The 14,452-nt window shown below is 46.4% G+C and overlaps 2 protein-coding genes across 3 annotated transcripts in view; one reads left to right on the top strand and one right to left on the bottom strand.

Moving 5' to 3' along the window:
• Nucleotides 1-14,452, bottom strand: part of Gpa2 (Glycoprotein hormone alpha 2) — a 166,611-nt gene that overhangs the window by 86,700 nt on the left and 65,459 nt on the right. The gene's annotated exons all lie outside the window — the stretch shown is intronic.
• The window catches only part of LOC135920285 (uncharacterized), a 59,994-nt gene continuing 46,726 nt past the window's right edge, over nucleotides 1,185-14,452 (top strand). The window contains exons 1-2 of one of the 2 annotated variants that reach the window (XM_065454459.2): nucleotides 1,185-1,268; nucleotides 3,326-3,487. In XM_065454459.2, the coding sequence (XP_065310531.1) occupies nucleotides 1,250-1,268; nucleotides 3,326-3,487 (181 nt within the window). In that variant the 5' untranslated portion in view covers nucleotides 1,185-1,249. The other variant, XM_065454460.1, reaches the window with a different exon arrangement.

Here is a 14,452-nt window from a genome sequence, read left to right as displayed (position 1 = left end):
TCTGCGGGAAATAAGGCGGCGCGCGGTGGCACGTGATGCGCTTAAGTGCAACGTGAGCTCCAATACCAACATGCCGTCGTTGTCGTGCTGTCGTCATTTCATATTCGTCATTTGGTCGTATCGATTGCACTGTCGTCAATCCATATCGTCATCATACCTTTGTTGTAACGCTGTCATCGCGATTTGGAGCTTCGTCATCCCTTTGTCGTCAAACCATCGTCGACGCACCGTAGCCATTACACACTGATCGTTATACCCCTGTAATCATTTTAACATCGCCCTACCATAGGCATCACTCTCGCATCCGCATGAAGTTATCGCCACAGCGCCGTCGTCACACCGTGTTGTCGTCATCCCATGTAGTCACCTTCACGCCATTGTCGTCATATCAACGTCCCCATTCTTTGCACACACTTGTGTCATCTATACATTTCACAAACGCTTCAGATGGCATAAATAATCATCAAGGATGGTTGCTGCTTTCATCAGCACGTGTAGAATGGAATGGAATGGAAAAACTTTATAGAGAGATTGGCGGCGGGCCGGTGTCTTCATGTCTTGAGTCATGGCCGTTTCACAAGGTTGGCGCCCCTTGTTGAAAGTCGCAAACGAGCAGCAAACATTGTTGCACTCGTGGTTGGGGGACCGACGACACAAGAGAAAGAGGGAGCCGGCAAACGGACGAGAGGCGCCCCACTGCAGCACGTGCCGGCCGGCGCATCGACCAACAACCTGATCCGTTCCACCGCCTTTTCGGCGAACCGCCCACTCAGTGCGAGGCGCGGGCGCCCCCGACAAGGACGAAGGCCTCGGTGCGGCCAAAAGAGAACGTGGACTTTGTGTTTCTTCTCCCTTTCCCTTCTCCTTTCTTCAATATCTTTTGTAAATAAACCAGTCTCGAAACGGATCCCAACGAGTGAAGTTTCTTCCTTCGAGGCTCCTGCGTGCACGGCCGACGCCGTACTGTATAGTTAACGCGCAGCAAAAGTTAGCGGAGTCGTCCAAGAGCGACAGCAATTAGAGTTAGCCCAAAGGCGCGAGCATTCATTTACACCCCTATTCCGGGGCCCCACTGAGTAGAAAGAATCGCGGGAACAAACATAGCACAATGAAAAAGTAAGGAAAGTAGAAAAGGATAAATTGAGAGCAGGATTTGGCAAAGATGGGGCTTTTCAGCGTACATAATGTAGTTTGCATACTCACATGCTTGTTCCGAGCATGACCCGCTTGCGACGAAGTGAAGAAGAAGATGTCTGAGAGCGCAGAATGTAAGCAAATTTTCTCTCAACTTATGTTTGTCGCGATCCTTTTCATTTTCTTGAACCGTCCTGCAGCCCCATTCTTGACCGATCACCCAGAGTCTGTTGCGCCCATTTCAGTAAGAAAAATCGAACAGTGTTGAAGCATTCTGTTGTTCATTCTACATTGCTAATGTGTCGGCAGTGCCACTTGGCTGACCTGGAACAGCCGACTAGCAGAGCCCATCAGGCTTCCAGAGCCCATCGGGCTTCTTTCGTACCACTGGTGAAAAATGTGCGCGAAGTATGTAATAAGATTATTGTTTGTTGTCATATGCTGTTTTGTTAATTCTTTTCTACTTACCGTAATCCATAACACGCAGCCGTCGAGTATTAAAAAAAAAACCTATAATAGCACCTGTAACACAACAGGAGAGTTCAATCGTCCCTCGTGAGTCATGATGGCTGCTCAGTTAACGTGCGGACTGCTATATTTCTTTAGAGAGATATGAAACATAAGTTAATGTCACCTACTAGCTGTGCAATTTACTTTTGCTACTTCCGCATGTTTTCCTTAGCCCGTGTGCGTGTTAATGCACACTTCGTGGTGATGTGCTCGTAGCCACATATCGAGAAACAGGTCGCGGCAAAGCATTGTAGTGGCGCTCTCCGGTGGGTAGTAAGTCGATTCTAGAAGTGTTCGCACCTAACTCAGTTGCGGCAACATAACCCTCGCAATCGTTTCTCGAGAAATGATTAATGCGCATGTTCAGGCCGTGGGAAAGCGCCGGGAGAGACGTTGGTATTGGTGAGCAAAGTGAGACTCGTATATGCGTGGCGCTTACACAAAAATGCGCAGAATGCGGGGCGTTACAGTGTTGCAAAAATTCACTGAGCTGATGAAGGAGCAGTTATCACTGTAGCGAAGTTAACCACGCGAATCAACATGGCAGGTGTATTAATTTTGTTTCATTTTATTACTCTCGAAGCCGATGAGGCGTTACATAGAGTGGAAGATTAGTAGGAGAACGAATAAATATTGTGTACTTAACGGGCTATCGCAAATTTTACATTTTCTCCTATGAGAAGACATGTGATGGATACCATGGAGCGGAGAAGGTGGTTCAAGTTCGATGTTGCCTTTGACACTGAATTGATGTACTGACGAGGCCTGCCCCGCGGAATACGAAATCTCGAGCAGTGGTTTGTGCGGGATGGAAAATGCGTGGGAGTAGCAAACATATCATTCAACAGGCACGTTTACAAAGAACAAAAGCAGACCGAAAGAGAGAGAGAGAGAGAAACTCTAGTGCCTGTCTGTTCTGTCTCAGCCCTATTTGAAAAGGCTTTGTCGCAGCCACGGTACACAGGGTGCTGGCTTCCGCTGCTGTCGGCACGAGCGTTCTGCGCACGTGCATTGTCGCGTTCCCGCTGAATGTGCATGCCGCACCGTGACGAACGTCGAGCGGAATTCACGCAAGCAATTCTTTGGACCGACGCCAACGGCTTTTCTCCAATCTCGTCTCATGCACTAGAGCTGCTCCATACGGCTCCTCATCCCCATTAAGAACCATGTGCAGTGTACATCTATCGCGCACCATCAAGATACGACATTTGCAACGCCGTTGCACGCTCCTCGTCCCCCGCCGGCGTTCTTATCTGCAAACCTAAACCTTTCTATCGCTTTCAAGGCTTCTTTTCTTCATTCTGTCGCAATAAATCACTAATAAGGACTAAATAAATGTCTTAGAAGACACTTATTTTGTCTGTTAGATGAACGTTTTTCTGTATAAGTGGTTTCTTTGTTATTTATCTTTGTCGGTGCATAGCATGCCCATTTGTGACCCCATTTGTGTGATCTACAAAGCCGACTCTTTCATGCTTTATTCCTTGATTTTTGTTGTTGTTTTCTCGTGAGCTATGCTGCCATCTGCTGAGCCGGTTGCTGTGCTCCCTATCTATAAAAAGCACGCTGGTGACGTCTCGGAGGCTTTTTATCCCGCAACTCAAATAAGACAGACGTTTGAGGGTGTCACCATGTTGTATTGTGCGGCGAAAATGGTTATGGACTGTTTCCTTTTTCGCAGCATCGTCGCGTCAGAGCACCGACGACATCCAAGTGAGTCGCAGTTTGACTTTAATCATCGCGATCTGCGGGCTCGTCGCCTTGGCGGTCGTCATCTTGGTCGCCATGGCCGTCGTACTGGCTTTCTCCAGGCGAAGTACTTACCGAGACAAGCGTCCACCGGGTAAGTTTTACTTACTGCGTTTGCTTTATTACTTTTGAGGAAAAAACATATTCGAACGTGAGCGCGGTGAGCCTGCACTCTCCCCTCTTGGTGTGTTCAGCGCTCAAGCAGCGAGGATACAACATTGACTCGCATAAACTTTAGTTGCAATCACTATTACACACAGAGCAAAGAAGGTAGATCAACAGCGCACCATTTCACTAGCCAGCAGAACGAATTCTTAAAATAAACGCAAGCGTCATGTCTCTGTGCAATAGTTGGCGCAATGTTGCGAATTTTTATTTTGAAAGGTTGAGGGATGCGTTTGCACCTTTATACGTGCTGTCACCAGACTCCTTCATTCGTGTCGATTCTCATTGCATGCTACTTAAACAGGTGCGAGTAAGCCTTGTGTCTGTCGGTATGCGCGGTGTCCTTGCAGCTGTCACATGTAGTAAATTAAGAAGCAAAAAGAAATCAGAATTGGTGCTATTATTAGTTGGCGGCCCCTTGCCACTCGCAGGCACGCAGCCTCGCAACTCGTGCTCATTCGTTCACTGGCTTTGATTTATATGAGATTGTCCTCGATGGAGTGGCGCTGTTTCGAGGCAGCTTGTATCCATATTGGCCGCTGGAGAGTTACGACAGCACAAAGACAAAGAGAAAAAACGAAACAATCGGGGCTACCATTTCGTTTCATTGCTTGTTTTCTTCAATTTCGCCGCGGGATCAAATTCCGGCCGCGGCGGCCGCATTCGGCGAAATGCGAGGATGCCCGTGCCCAGTGCGTTGGGGGCACGTCGAAGATCTCCCGTTGGTCAAAATTAATCCGAAGTCGCCCACTACGGCGTGCCTCATAATTGAATTGTGGTTATGGCCCGTAAAACCCCAGCATTTATTCTTCAATTTTACGCTGCCAACATGAATGCAGCCTGTACACTCTAAGAAAAAAAGGACTAAAAGGGGTAGGGAGGTTAGTCCTTTTGGGGACTAACTGATTTGCCACAACCATTAGTCCTTTTGGGGACGAACTGACATGGGATGAACTGTTACTCCCCATGCGCTTACTCCTTCGGGGACTAACAGTTGCCCCTGCCCGATGGTCCTCAAGGGAGTAACTGTAATTCGTTCCGATGCTCCGCAAAGGTGGAATTAATTAAATTAGGCATTTATACCCTAATAAAAAAATTAATGAGGTGAAAAAAAAAATGCGCCCGAGAGCAGGATTCGAACTCACGTCCTCCCGACCACAAGGCAGGTGCTCTAACCACTTCACCACGCCGCTTGCTTGAGGAGACGGGATATTTAGACAAAGTTAAGTATGGGAACTCAAGTGCGGCAGTATAAAAGTGACTTCGTATTTTGTGCAAGCTATGCAGTGAGAGTCTAACGTTGAGTGTATTTGCAACCATAAGCGACTGCGAAAAGGAATCAGCACGAGTATTTTTAGGGTGACTTAAACTGAGGCACTACGCCATGTATACGTGTAGCGAGCTCAAACGGGGCACCGAAGACGACAGAGAAGGGCAATTTCTCTGTCGCTTAGCGTGTGCCGTTTGAGCTACACATCGCTTCAGTTCGCAACCTCCTTGGAACGGAAGGAACTTAGGTACTGTTGACCAAGAAAATCTAGCCATCTATCAATGACTTGCGCGTTTAATGTGTGTCGCTCACTTATGGGGTGCGCACGAAGGGCATGCCTCTTCACATTCAAGTTTTAAGTTTCACGTAATTATCTCACGAAGAGGCAAGGTGCTGCTTTGCATGTAGTTCAATAGACAATGCACGAACTTCGAACATTCACGATTTATAGACAATACCGTTTTCGCCGCATCGCTCCTTGACACGGACGAAAACAGCGAAGTCCCTGGGGAGTAACTGTTGCCGTTCGTCCTCCCATTGCTCTCTTTCCGAGCAGGGACTAAACACTTACTCTCCGAAATTTGCACACGGCACGCACATTCATGCAGTTAGTCCTTTGAGGGACGAAAACGCCCTTTTTAGGACTAACGGCGCAGTTACTCCCGTTTTCCCCGGGATTTTTCTTAGAGTGTAGCACCCAACTAGTTCATCTTTCCGTCTTCGCAGTTCCTTATCGAGGCAAGCTACTCACTATGGGCCAACTCTGCACTAAAGGACGCGTGTTCAGTGCAACGCCACAATAAAACTAAATTGCCACCAACATTGACAAATTTACCATGCATACAAAGAGAGAAGAATTTACGAGACCGGAAGCATACCGAAAGCCGCGGATGGTAGGGAAATAACGGGGAAAATGGGGCCTTCCAACCATGGTAACAGGACTGTCACTAGGGAAGTTTATTCAGCCACAAGATGCTCGTGAAGCGGGTTTGTTTGTCAGCCGGAGCACATCTGGCGACATCTGGGTGCGTTGGAAAGTAGAGTTTGCATAGCACTCTGGTAGGTGTTATGAAATATGGCACTCTTACACTGTCTCTCATACATGTTTCCTGCTTTGACCTTGTTTTTCCAGAGCCGAAAAACCGAAACGCTACTCCTTCCTTTCTTGGATCAGCGAATCACTCCCTCGCGTAGCAAGAGGCCCATCGTTGTGTCAATATACGACGACAAACCAAAGAGAGTTTTTCAAGCGTTAGACAACTTGGACTACTTCCTGGTTGATAACATAATGACCAATTTCCGTGCCGCACGCCTTGTTTGTCGATGCTTCCCTACTTCGCAGAGGTGCTCCAAGTTTGCTAGGGCAACTGATAAGCATCCCAAGCACTGAAGAGTGTTTGAACGCGAGCTCGTTGGTGTGAATCTATCAAAGGAAACAGCGCTATTAAAACACCGAGAAGAAATATATAGGACAGCGCTTGTCCTTGTCTTCCCTCTTTCTCGTCCATGTTTTAAGAGCGCTGTTTTCTTCAATGAATGACAAGCACAGTAAACTCTCACTATAACAAAATCGCTTTATTTGAAATATCGCTTTTTTGAAGTATTTCGTGGTCCCGACCGGAGTGTGTGTATTTTATAGGGAACCATTCGAAGTACAGTGGCACCGGGCTACGCTCAGACGGAATATGTGCGCGGGACCACTTGGTGAAGTGCGTATGCGACTAAGGTTGGCGTTTTTCTGGAGCAACTTGCGAAGACAAAGAGCACAATGTTGCTGATCGCATCGTAAGGTATTCTAATGCCCCCCCCCCCCCCCCCCATTTGCTGTGGTTTTATCTAAATCATAGGTTTTCATAAAAATATCAGTATCTGTAAATTTATTTTTTTTTCATTTGTGCCATTTCCACCATGCCCTATGTATGGCATGCCTTAGTTTTTCCTTTACTTTCATTTCCATTAATTTATCATTTCTTTAATTCAATTAGTAAGCACAAGTAATTTGCCCTATGTTGTCCTTGGTGTCATTATTGGTTGCCTTCTTATGATATGATCAATAAAATTCCGGCCCCTCGGTTTTTATTTTTATTTGCCATAGTTAGGGTAAGCTTTAGGGACATCTAGCATTCGTGACAGAAAATAATAATGCATCATTAAAAACAGCGTTCTTTAGCGTAGAGTTCATTGGTGTTAACATATTGCAACAAACGAAAATATTAGACTTGATTCGCCTTAACAATTCATACCTGCTAAATAACGGCGATGTAAAAAAAGTATTCTGGCGTACCACTCTAATCAATAGTGCATCGAAAGGCTCTCTTCTGAAGGATTAGAAGTTTCTAACATTTAGTGGCAGTACTGGTCCCCCGTACAAAAGTATAGTACGTTAACTTAGAGTAGCCAAGGGCACAATAGATCTGCAGCCTTAACGATACAGGTGCCAATTAGGCTGGTTTGTAGCGACAGCCAGTATTTTTACTTAATTCAGAGGTGAGTTTTCATATGTTGACTGTGTTGTTCGGTGGTGGGTACACAAACCGTAGTGTCGGGGTTGCGAGAAAATATTGGGAGAAAGAAGAAAATGAGACAATCGTGCGGGGGGGGAGAAGTAGCTCTCATCACCGCGGCGCGATACAGAAAATATACTACTGCAAATAACTTCGCGCAGTCATCATTGCCGACATCTGATTTCCCGCATCTAAATTTTCCTTGGAACAAGAAATTGTGCTCCACTAGAAAAATTGAACTAGTGATTACGGGACTACAGTGCCGAGGACCCCACTAAACCTTTACCTCCACAGGTCTGGTCTGGCTATATCACCCTTGTGCCCTTTATGCAATGAGAGTGAATCTCTGGAACACTTCTTTTTGACGTGCCGCTGTTTCATTATTCAATGGCAAATATTTTTAGAAGAATCCTTCCACAAGTTTGGCTGCATTGGACTCTTTCTGAAATTATTTCCTTTGGGGATACCGTACTTGGTTACAGCCACAGAAACGTTTGTGAAGTCCTCTGCATATTCCTGCGCGCGACAAAAAAAAAAAAAGGTTGCATGCTCTAATTCTTCTTAATACTTATTATGCTCGCATAATTACTTTTTATGTAATCCTTAGATAAATCATTATTCATATCTGTAACAGTAGACACTTTAAACCCCATTTGCAACATACTTCATTTCCCTTTAATTTGTTTTAAAAATTGATAACAGTTTTTTCACCGCGCAATTCATGGTCGATCCTCCGGAGTGGGTCTAGCCATTTCACTAGGGAACGAGAAGAAGTAGCGTGCAGTACATGGCCAGCGCGATGCTCACGCGTCGAGGATGGAGCGTGCCACTCCAGTGCAAGCTGCACGCCGTGTCCCAAAGCAGCGGTGGCATTTTGAGTGGTCGTTTGCACGCATTCCCGGAAAGGAAGCGATACTGGTGAACTGACCAAGGGCACCCGCCTGAATGACGTGACTGTTGAAGCAGTGCTAGGATAAACCAAAGAAGAAAATACGAAGATTCACCGGGGTGACCGGGTCTGTTTTATGTGCTGGTACATCTTTGTGCACTGCACTGCTGCGCAAACTAGCATTCTCATTGTTTCGAACTTAGGACAAAAATGCCAGTTGCTGCCACCAATTCCAACGAGACATAAAAATGTTGTTGACAGCAGCTACGTTGACCAGCTGCTGATAAGCGCGTGGTAGTTTCGACCGTAGAATAGCAGGAAGAAGAAGAGGGAATCGTGTGCTGGCAAGAATGAAGATCTAGTTGTGGCTTTGTTTGGCGCCTCAACTTTGGGATTCAGCGACAGATATGTTTTCTAAGCCATCTAGTGATTCCTTATTGAGTTCATCTGATAGCGCTGTCAGATTTCATTCTCTATTGCTCCATTTGTTCTTGCACTTTTCAAAAATGACGACTGCGCTCACTGTTCTTGTTTTTCTTTCTCGCGTTAGCACGCAATCTGGCCTTTCCACAATACTTGCCCTCCATAAGTTCTGAAAATTTATTTCCGCTTATAACTTCGAATATTGCAATAACATATCCTATTCTTGGCCAATGGCTTATATAATGAGTCATGTGTTTAGTAGATAACAAGGAGAAGAAGAAGGAAAGGAAGAAGAAGACTGCGTTCTAGCGCCTTGTTTTTTTTTTTCAGTTCTAAACTTGTAAGCGGAGGATCTAATCAATCGCTTTGCATTTCGCAAATGAAACCAATTTTGCTACACGAGAACACTAAGTGTCTGGCGGGGTCAATCGTTATTGCTGGCGAGCATATCTTTGCAGGCGCATTGCTTTTAATTACGACGACATCGTGTTCGTCACACTGCTTGCCCGAAAGGTAACGGTGGAGTGAGAAAATCAACGAAAATATTATATTATTTTGTGAATGGCATCGCAGCTTCACTTGCAATATTATAGCGCAAGACATGTAGTGTGTCCGATAACGTCTGTGGTGTGCACTCAAAGTACGGTGCACGAGAACCATCTCTACACACTGCAGGAGCCACAGACAACCATTATCCAGCACATTGCTCAGATAGGCACAGCAGCCCTCCACCGAGTGTTTATCAATATATTCAGCGTCGTGTGCCAACATGTCTTCAAGCCGGCGGTGGACGTTTATCAGAATCTGTAGGGATCACTGCACTGCCGTATAGTAAGGCTTCGTTTGAAGACCCCCATTTCCCCTGCTTTTCGGACACCCAGTAGTTGTGCGTCCGGAGCCCATCGCATGCTTTGATCATCGTTTGACAAAATATTATCTCCAGGTCGTACCAGCATGCTGTCCTTAAGAATAATCAGCCAGCAAGCAATCAAGAGAAAGTTGTGTCCTTGCGGGGCGAAGGGAGCGTATCTAGGTTTCAATGTTGCTTGCTCATCTAACAGCGAAGTTTGGTTTTAACCATAAGGTCTCCTTGTAGGTCACGATATTAAACCGTAAGAACGTGTGACACCCTTTGTGCATTATAATGCGATGTACTTATGCCATTTATGCTTACGGATGACGCTAGTTTCGGTGATAGAATGTACACAAGACGACTTTTATTTTCTTTACGTACTTTCTTTTCATGACAGGCACTCGAGCATTGAAGCCGAGCTAAGTGACACTGTCTAGAGAGGCTCAAGAGTGCGTGAATGGCTCTCCAACGGTTCGTTTATACTCATCTTGCATATCCGCTAGTGTAGCTGAGATCAATCTACAAGCGCCCATTTGAACATTCTATTTTTGCAGTATTGCTCGAGTGATTCGGAAGCCCAAAAACTGAGAATTGAGAAAATTCGCTACACGAGGACAACAGTATTGAGACTTCAAACTAAACATTCTTTTTCTTTTATCGAAAGAAGTATGATATAGAAAATTCGTCGAGAATTGCCTCATAGGGCATTTAAAACGCACAAGCACAAGAGGCCCTGCAAAATATTTTTTTCAGAGAGCCTATTCACAAAATCGAGTTAATTGCATATTTTAAGGCCACGTATAATTCCTGACCATCTGTTTTATACAAGCTAAGGTTCACTGCTAACGCGGCTATATCCGGTTGGCGCATGCTGGTAATATTATGTGGCCTCAGTCAGCGAATAGCTAAGGAGTCCAATATGGCATGATGATACATTAACCAACATTGCAGTCGGTCGCTCAGGTAACTGTGTGTCAATTCGAAGGTCGAAGGAGACGGTGAAGGAGACTGCGAAGAGGGCGGAGGACACCGCTAATTTGCTATCGCGATTGATGCTTCGCCTTTCGGGTGAAACTGCGACTTTTCATACTTTATATTAAAGATCTGCCTAACTTTCTCACAACTTCTAAGTTGCCATGGCTTTCTGATTACGGCATGCTCGCACAATGTAATGCTCCTGCGTAAAAAAAATAGTCACGAAGCTAGGTCAGCATGCGCCACGATGAAGCACGCTGCACTGAAGGCTAAGGATTTGCGGGCTGCTCTGCGGGCCAATGTATTACCGCTCCGAGAGGAAAGCAGACAGCGGGTAAAGTGCGGGGGTATGAGCATATCTCGAATGGCAAAACCCTCTCCACTTTTTTTCTCGAGAGCGTAGCTGCGGGCACGGCTCGGGCGTTGCAGCTCATATTGAGCGCGATGGTATACAGGGAGGAGCAGGATGACATCCCTAGCATACTGTGACCTTATGACTTGCTCGAGCAACGACTTGGCTCAAACCATTGGAAAATGCACACTTACGGCTGTTGCTTGAAATGTTGAAGTGCCCGTACGCCCTTAAATTCTGAAACATGCATGTTTTGGACAAAATACCCTTTTATGACCCTGAATTTATTCAAATGATGCACTAAGTGTGTCCTACAAACGAATTGATCAATTTCCAATATATTCAGAGAAAGTGAGGGTGTGAAAAGGGTGCTACAACATTTAATCCACCCTCTAGGGTGTAATTTTCCATAGGGTGTCTGTTTCCACCATTGTCTGTTTCGAAAACCAGCCTTATGTGCAACGCAAGGATAACTGCATTGGATCGTCGCTCGCCCCCATCGGATATATTTCTTAGCACCTTTGATAAACGTGAAAATAGCATTCTGGATCAGTCGTGTGCTTCTACCGTACTGAGGTACGTCGACGGCTACCTAGTGGTCGTTAACGAAGTACCGGAATCAATGCTAGATGACACAGTAGAAATGGTAATTAACACCGTTAGAAACGTGTCGGAGGTTCTAAACTTCACGTGTGAGTGGCCAAGTGACAACTGCATTCGTTTCTTGAATATGAAGCTCCAACTGATGAACACGCCTGTGTGTTGGGAGTACCAGCCACGGTTGAGTAAGCTGCTGATTTCGTATGACAGTCCCCACTCCAAATCAGTAATAAGAGGAGCCGCTATGACGTGCCTAAAGTAAGCACTAAATAAATATTGCGTTCACAAAGTAGAAAGCAGCTCTAATAACCATGTTAAAAGGCTGAGCCAAGCCGGTTTTCCATCCTATTTATTTATAGCGTTTGTGATAAGCGTCTTCAATAGATTGAACAGGCAAGGGAGGGTGTTAACGAAAGACTATAGGTGATAGGAGGAAGGTACACGTGATCCGATTTTGGCTCAGGGTGTCCTGCAACCTCGAGAAGGTTGCGAAAGTTAGCGCCCGTCCTTGTAGTACCTGTCGTCTTCTCGTCTTTATTGCGAATTTTTTTCTTCAAGTTTGTAAACATTCGCTTACTAACTAAATTAATGAACGTGAGGTCGCACGCGCACACGCAAATATGAACTCATATCACTCAATGACCGCATACAGCCGCCCCAAAAATGATGGAGTGAGGAAGCGTGACAACAGCAGCTAGCGAATTGGCCTTCGTGCTGCCTCTCGCTTCAACGCGAACTAAGCGGCGAGGACACAGCGCACACGAAGCTATCAACACTCGGCGCTCTGTGTCTCCATCGCAGATCGCCTTCAAGATGGGGACAGCGCGGCCGTGCAATGCACAGCCGCCTCCGTATTAGAACCCCCTCCCTCCTCCTGCCCCAGTGCCTTGCCCGCGATGCGATGTAAGAGGGCGTGCTTCCTCCCCGCTTTCTTCCCTTGCGCGTGCGTGATTGAGCTACCATCGACGGCTCACCCTTGCGCGCTTGCACTCGCACATGTATCATGCAGAGCGCGGCGATGATGTTATCACCCTAAGACTTTATGCGGAACATCACGGCGACGGTGATGACAGAAATGCGCCTAGAGCTGTTATTGCTGAAGTGATATCACCACAGCAATATGATTGCTTTCGCAATAAAATTCTGCAGAATCCATCTCGCGATGACTGTCTACAATAATGCGTTTGGCACTGAATCGAAGTCGTGACACAATGTGTTGCCACCGTCCAAACGAGTTGTGAAGCTTGTACTACAGAGGGACTTCTGTTTCGCGCTTCCGTAAGAACATTCGATGGATGGATGGAAGGTAGGAGCGTCCTTTTTGAACCGGGGTGATGGAAGTTACCACCATGCTCAGCTTTTCATTTTTGTTTAACTGTGTTGTAAGCTATTAAAATTAGCCATTTCCTTTAAATACGTCTTCCTATACTTTTAACCTTATGTCACTTCTTTGGTTTTGAGCCACCAAACCTCCAATCGCTTTTGCTAATTTCCACCGCATATTTATTTACATGTCTATTCTTATCTCTGAACCCTAGGGCCTCAGGAAGTGTGACTGTGGCCACATAGACATCGGGATGAATACCATCACATTTTAGTATAAGGTGTTCTATTGTTTCTACAGATTTACCACACACAGTACATGTGTATGCTTCTTCGTTAAATTTCTTTTTATAGCTCCGCATTCTAAGACATCCTGACCCAGCTTCAAAGAGTAGGGCACTGCCTCTTGAGTTATCATAAAACGCTTCCTTCCTGATCTGCTGTTTCCAGGCTCGATAGAGTTCAACACTATGCTTCTTTTCCATTGAGTTCATCCAATTTTTACCTTCCGCGTTTTTAACCTGTCGTTTAACGCTCTGTCTTTCTCCGTCCTCGTGTCTGGCATACTTAGTGGTTAGCTTCCTGGTTCTTTTCCGCCATTTTGAGTCAACGCTCTTTCTGTATAGGTATTTAAATGCCTTAGCTGCCCACCCGTTATCGTCCAATTTCCTCAGGTGTTTTTCGTATAGGATTTTACTCTGAGTTTCCCGTGCTTCGAACGATGCCCAGCCCATATCCCCCTGTAATGCTTCGTTTGTGGTTTTCCCGTGGGCACCTAGTGCTAATCTTCCTACAGCTTTCCGATTATTACTTCTAGTCTCGACTGAACTTCTGCCCTTAAGCACAGGACCACATTCCCGAAAGTAAGCCCCGGCGCCATTACTCCCTTCCAAATACCTCTCAGTACCTCATACCTGTTGTACCTCCACAATGCCCTATCTTTCATTATCCCGGAATCTCTTCGTCCTTTTGATATGAGAGACTGTTCGTGCTCTTCCGTGTACCTCTGCCCCTTGTTTATCCATACCCCGAGACATTTGTATTCGGCCACCTGGAGTATATCATGGCCTTGTATTGTAAGCTCCTGCTCATTTGTATCGTTGAAATTGAAGTTGCATCGTTGAATTCGGCGCCATCCAGCCGCGCCACCACGAAGCCTGCGGATGACATCCGAAATGCACGGCGTGCCGGCGCGTGCGAACGCTGAGAAACACGTCATGCGGTAGCGGCGCTCTTCTGCTGCGCTTCTTTCTAAGCACGCTGCGCCATCTATTGGCGCTGCCAAGAAGTTCGCGAGTAGCCTCCGGGGTGAGAAGCGTGGCGCGCCGGTGCGTGCGAACGCCGAGAATTGGTCCTTCGCTTGCCACACACGGAGTGCCACATACCCAGTGACCCCAAGTTGGCGAGATGAACAGCGGCACATACCCAGTCTAGTCATGAAACACGTTGGCGTGAAAGGGAGTCGACAATGTGTTAGGTCGCGAAGCGGTTCCGAGGGGAAGCCCGAGGGAGCAGCCCTGGCTGCACTACACGCCTCAGTCATGATTTTCAGAGATGCAATAGGGTATGCTGCTATATTTGCTCACCCGCCGCGATTGCTTAGTGGCTAAGGTGTTTCGCTGCAAAGCACGAGGTCGTGGGAACGAACCCCGGCCACGGCGGCCACATTTCGATGGGGCGAAATGCAAAAACACCCATGTGCACG

Source organism: Dermacentor albipictus, chromosome 10 (assembly GCF_038994185.2).
Source record: "Dermacentor albipictus isolate Rhodes 1998 colony chromosome 10, USDA_Dalb.pri_finalv2, whole genome shotgun sequence".
Lineage (NCBI taxonomy): Eukaryota > Metazoa > Arthropoda > Arachnida > Ixodida > Ixodidae > Dermacentor > Dermacentor albipictus.
Note: the sequence above shows the minus strand (reverse complement) of the source record. Positions and strands in the feature narration are given on the sequence as shown.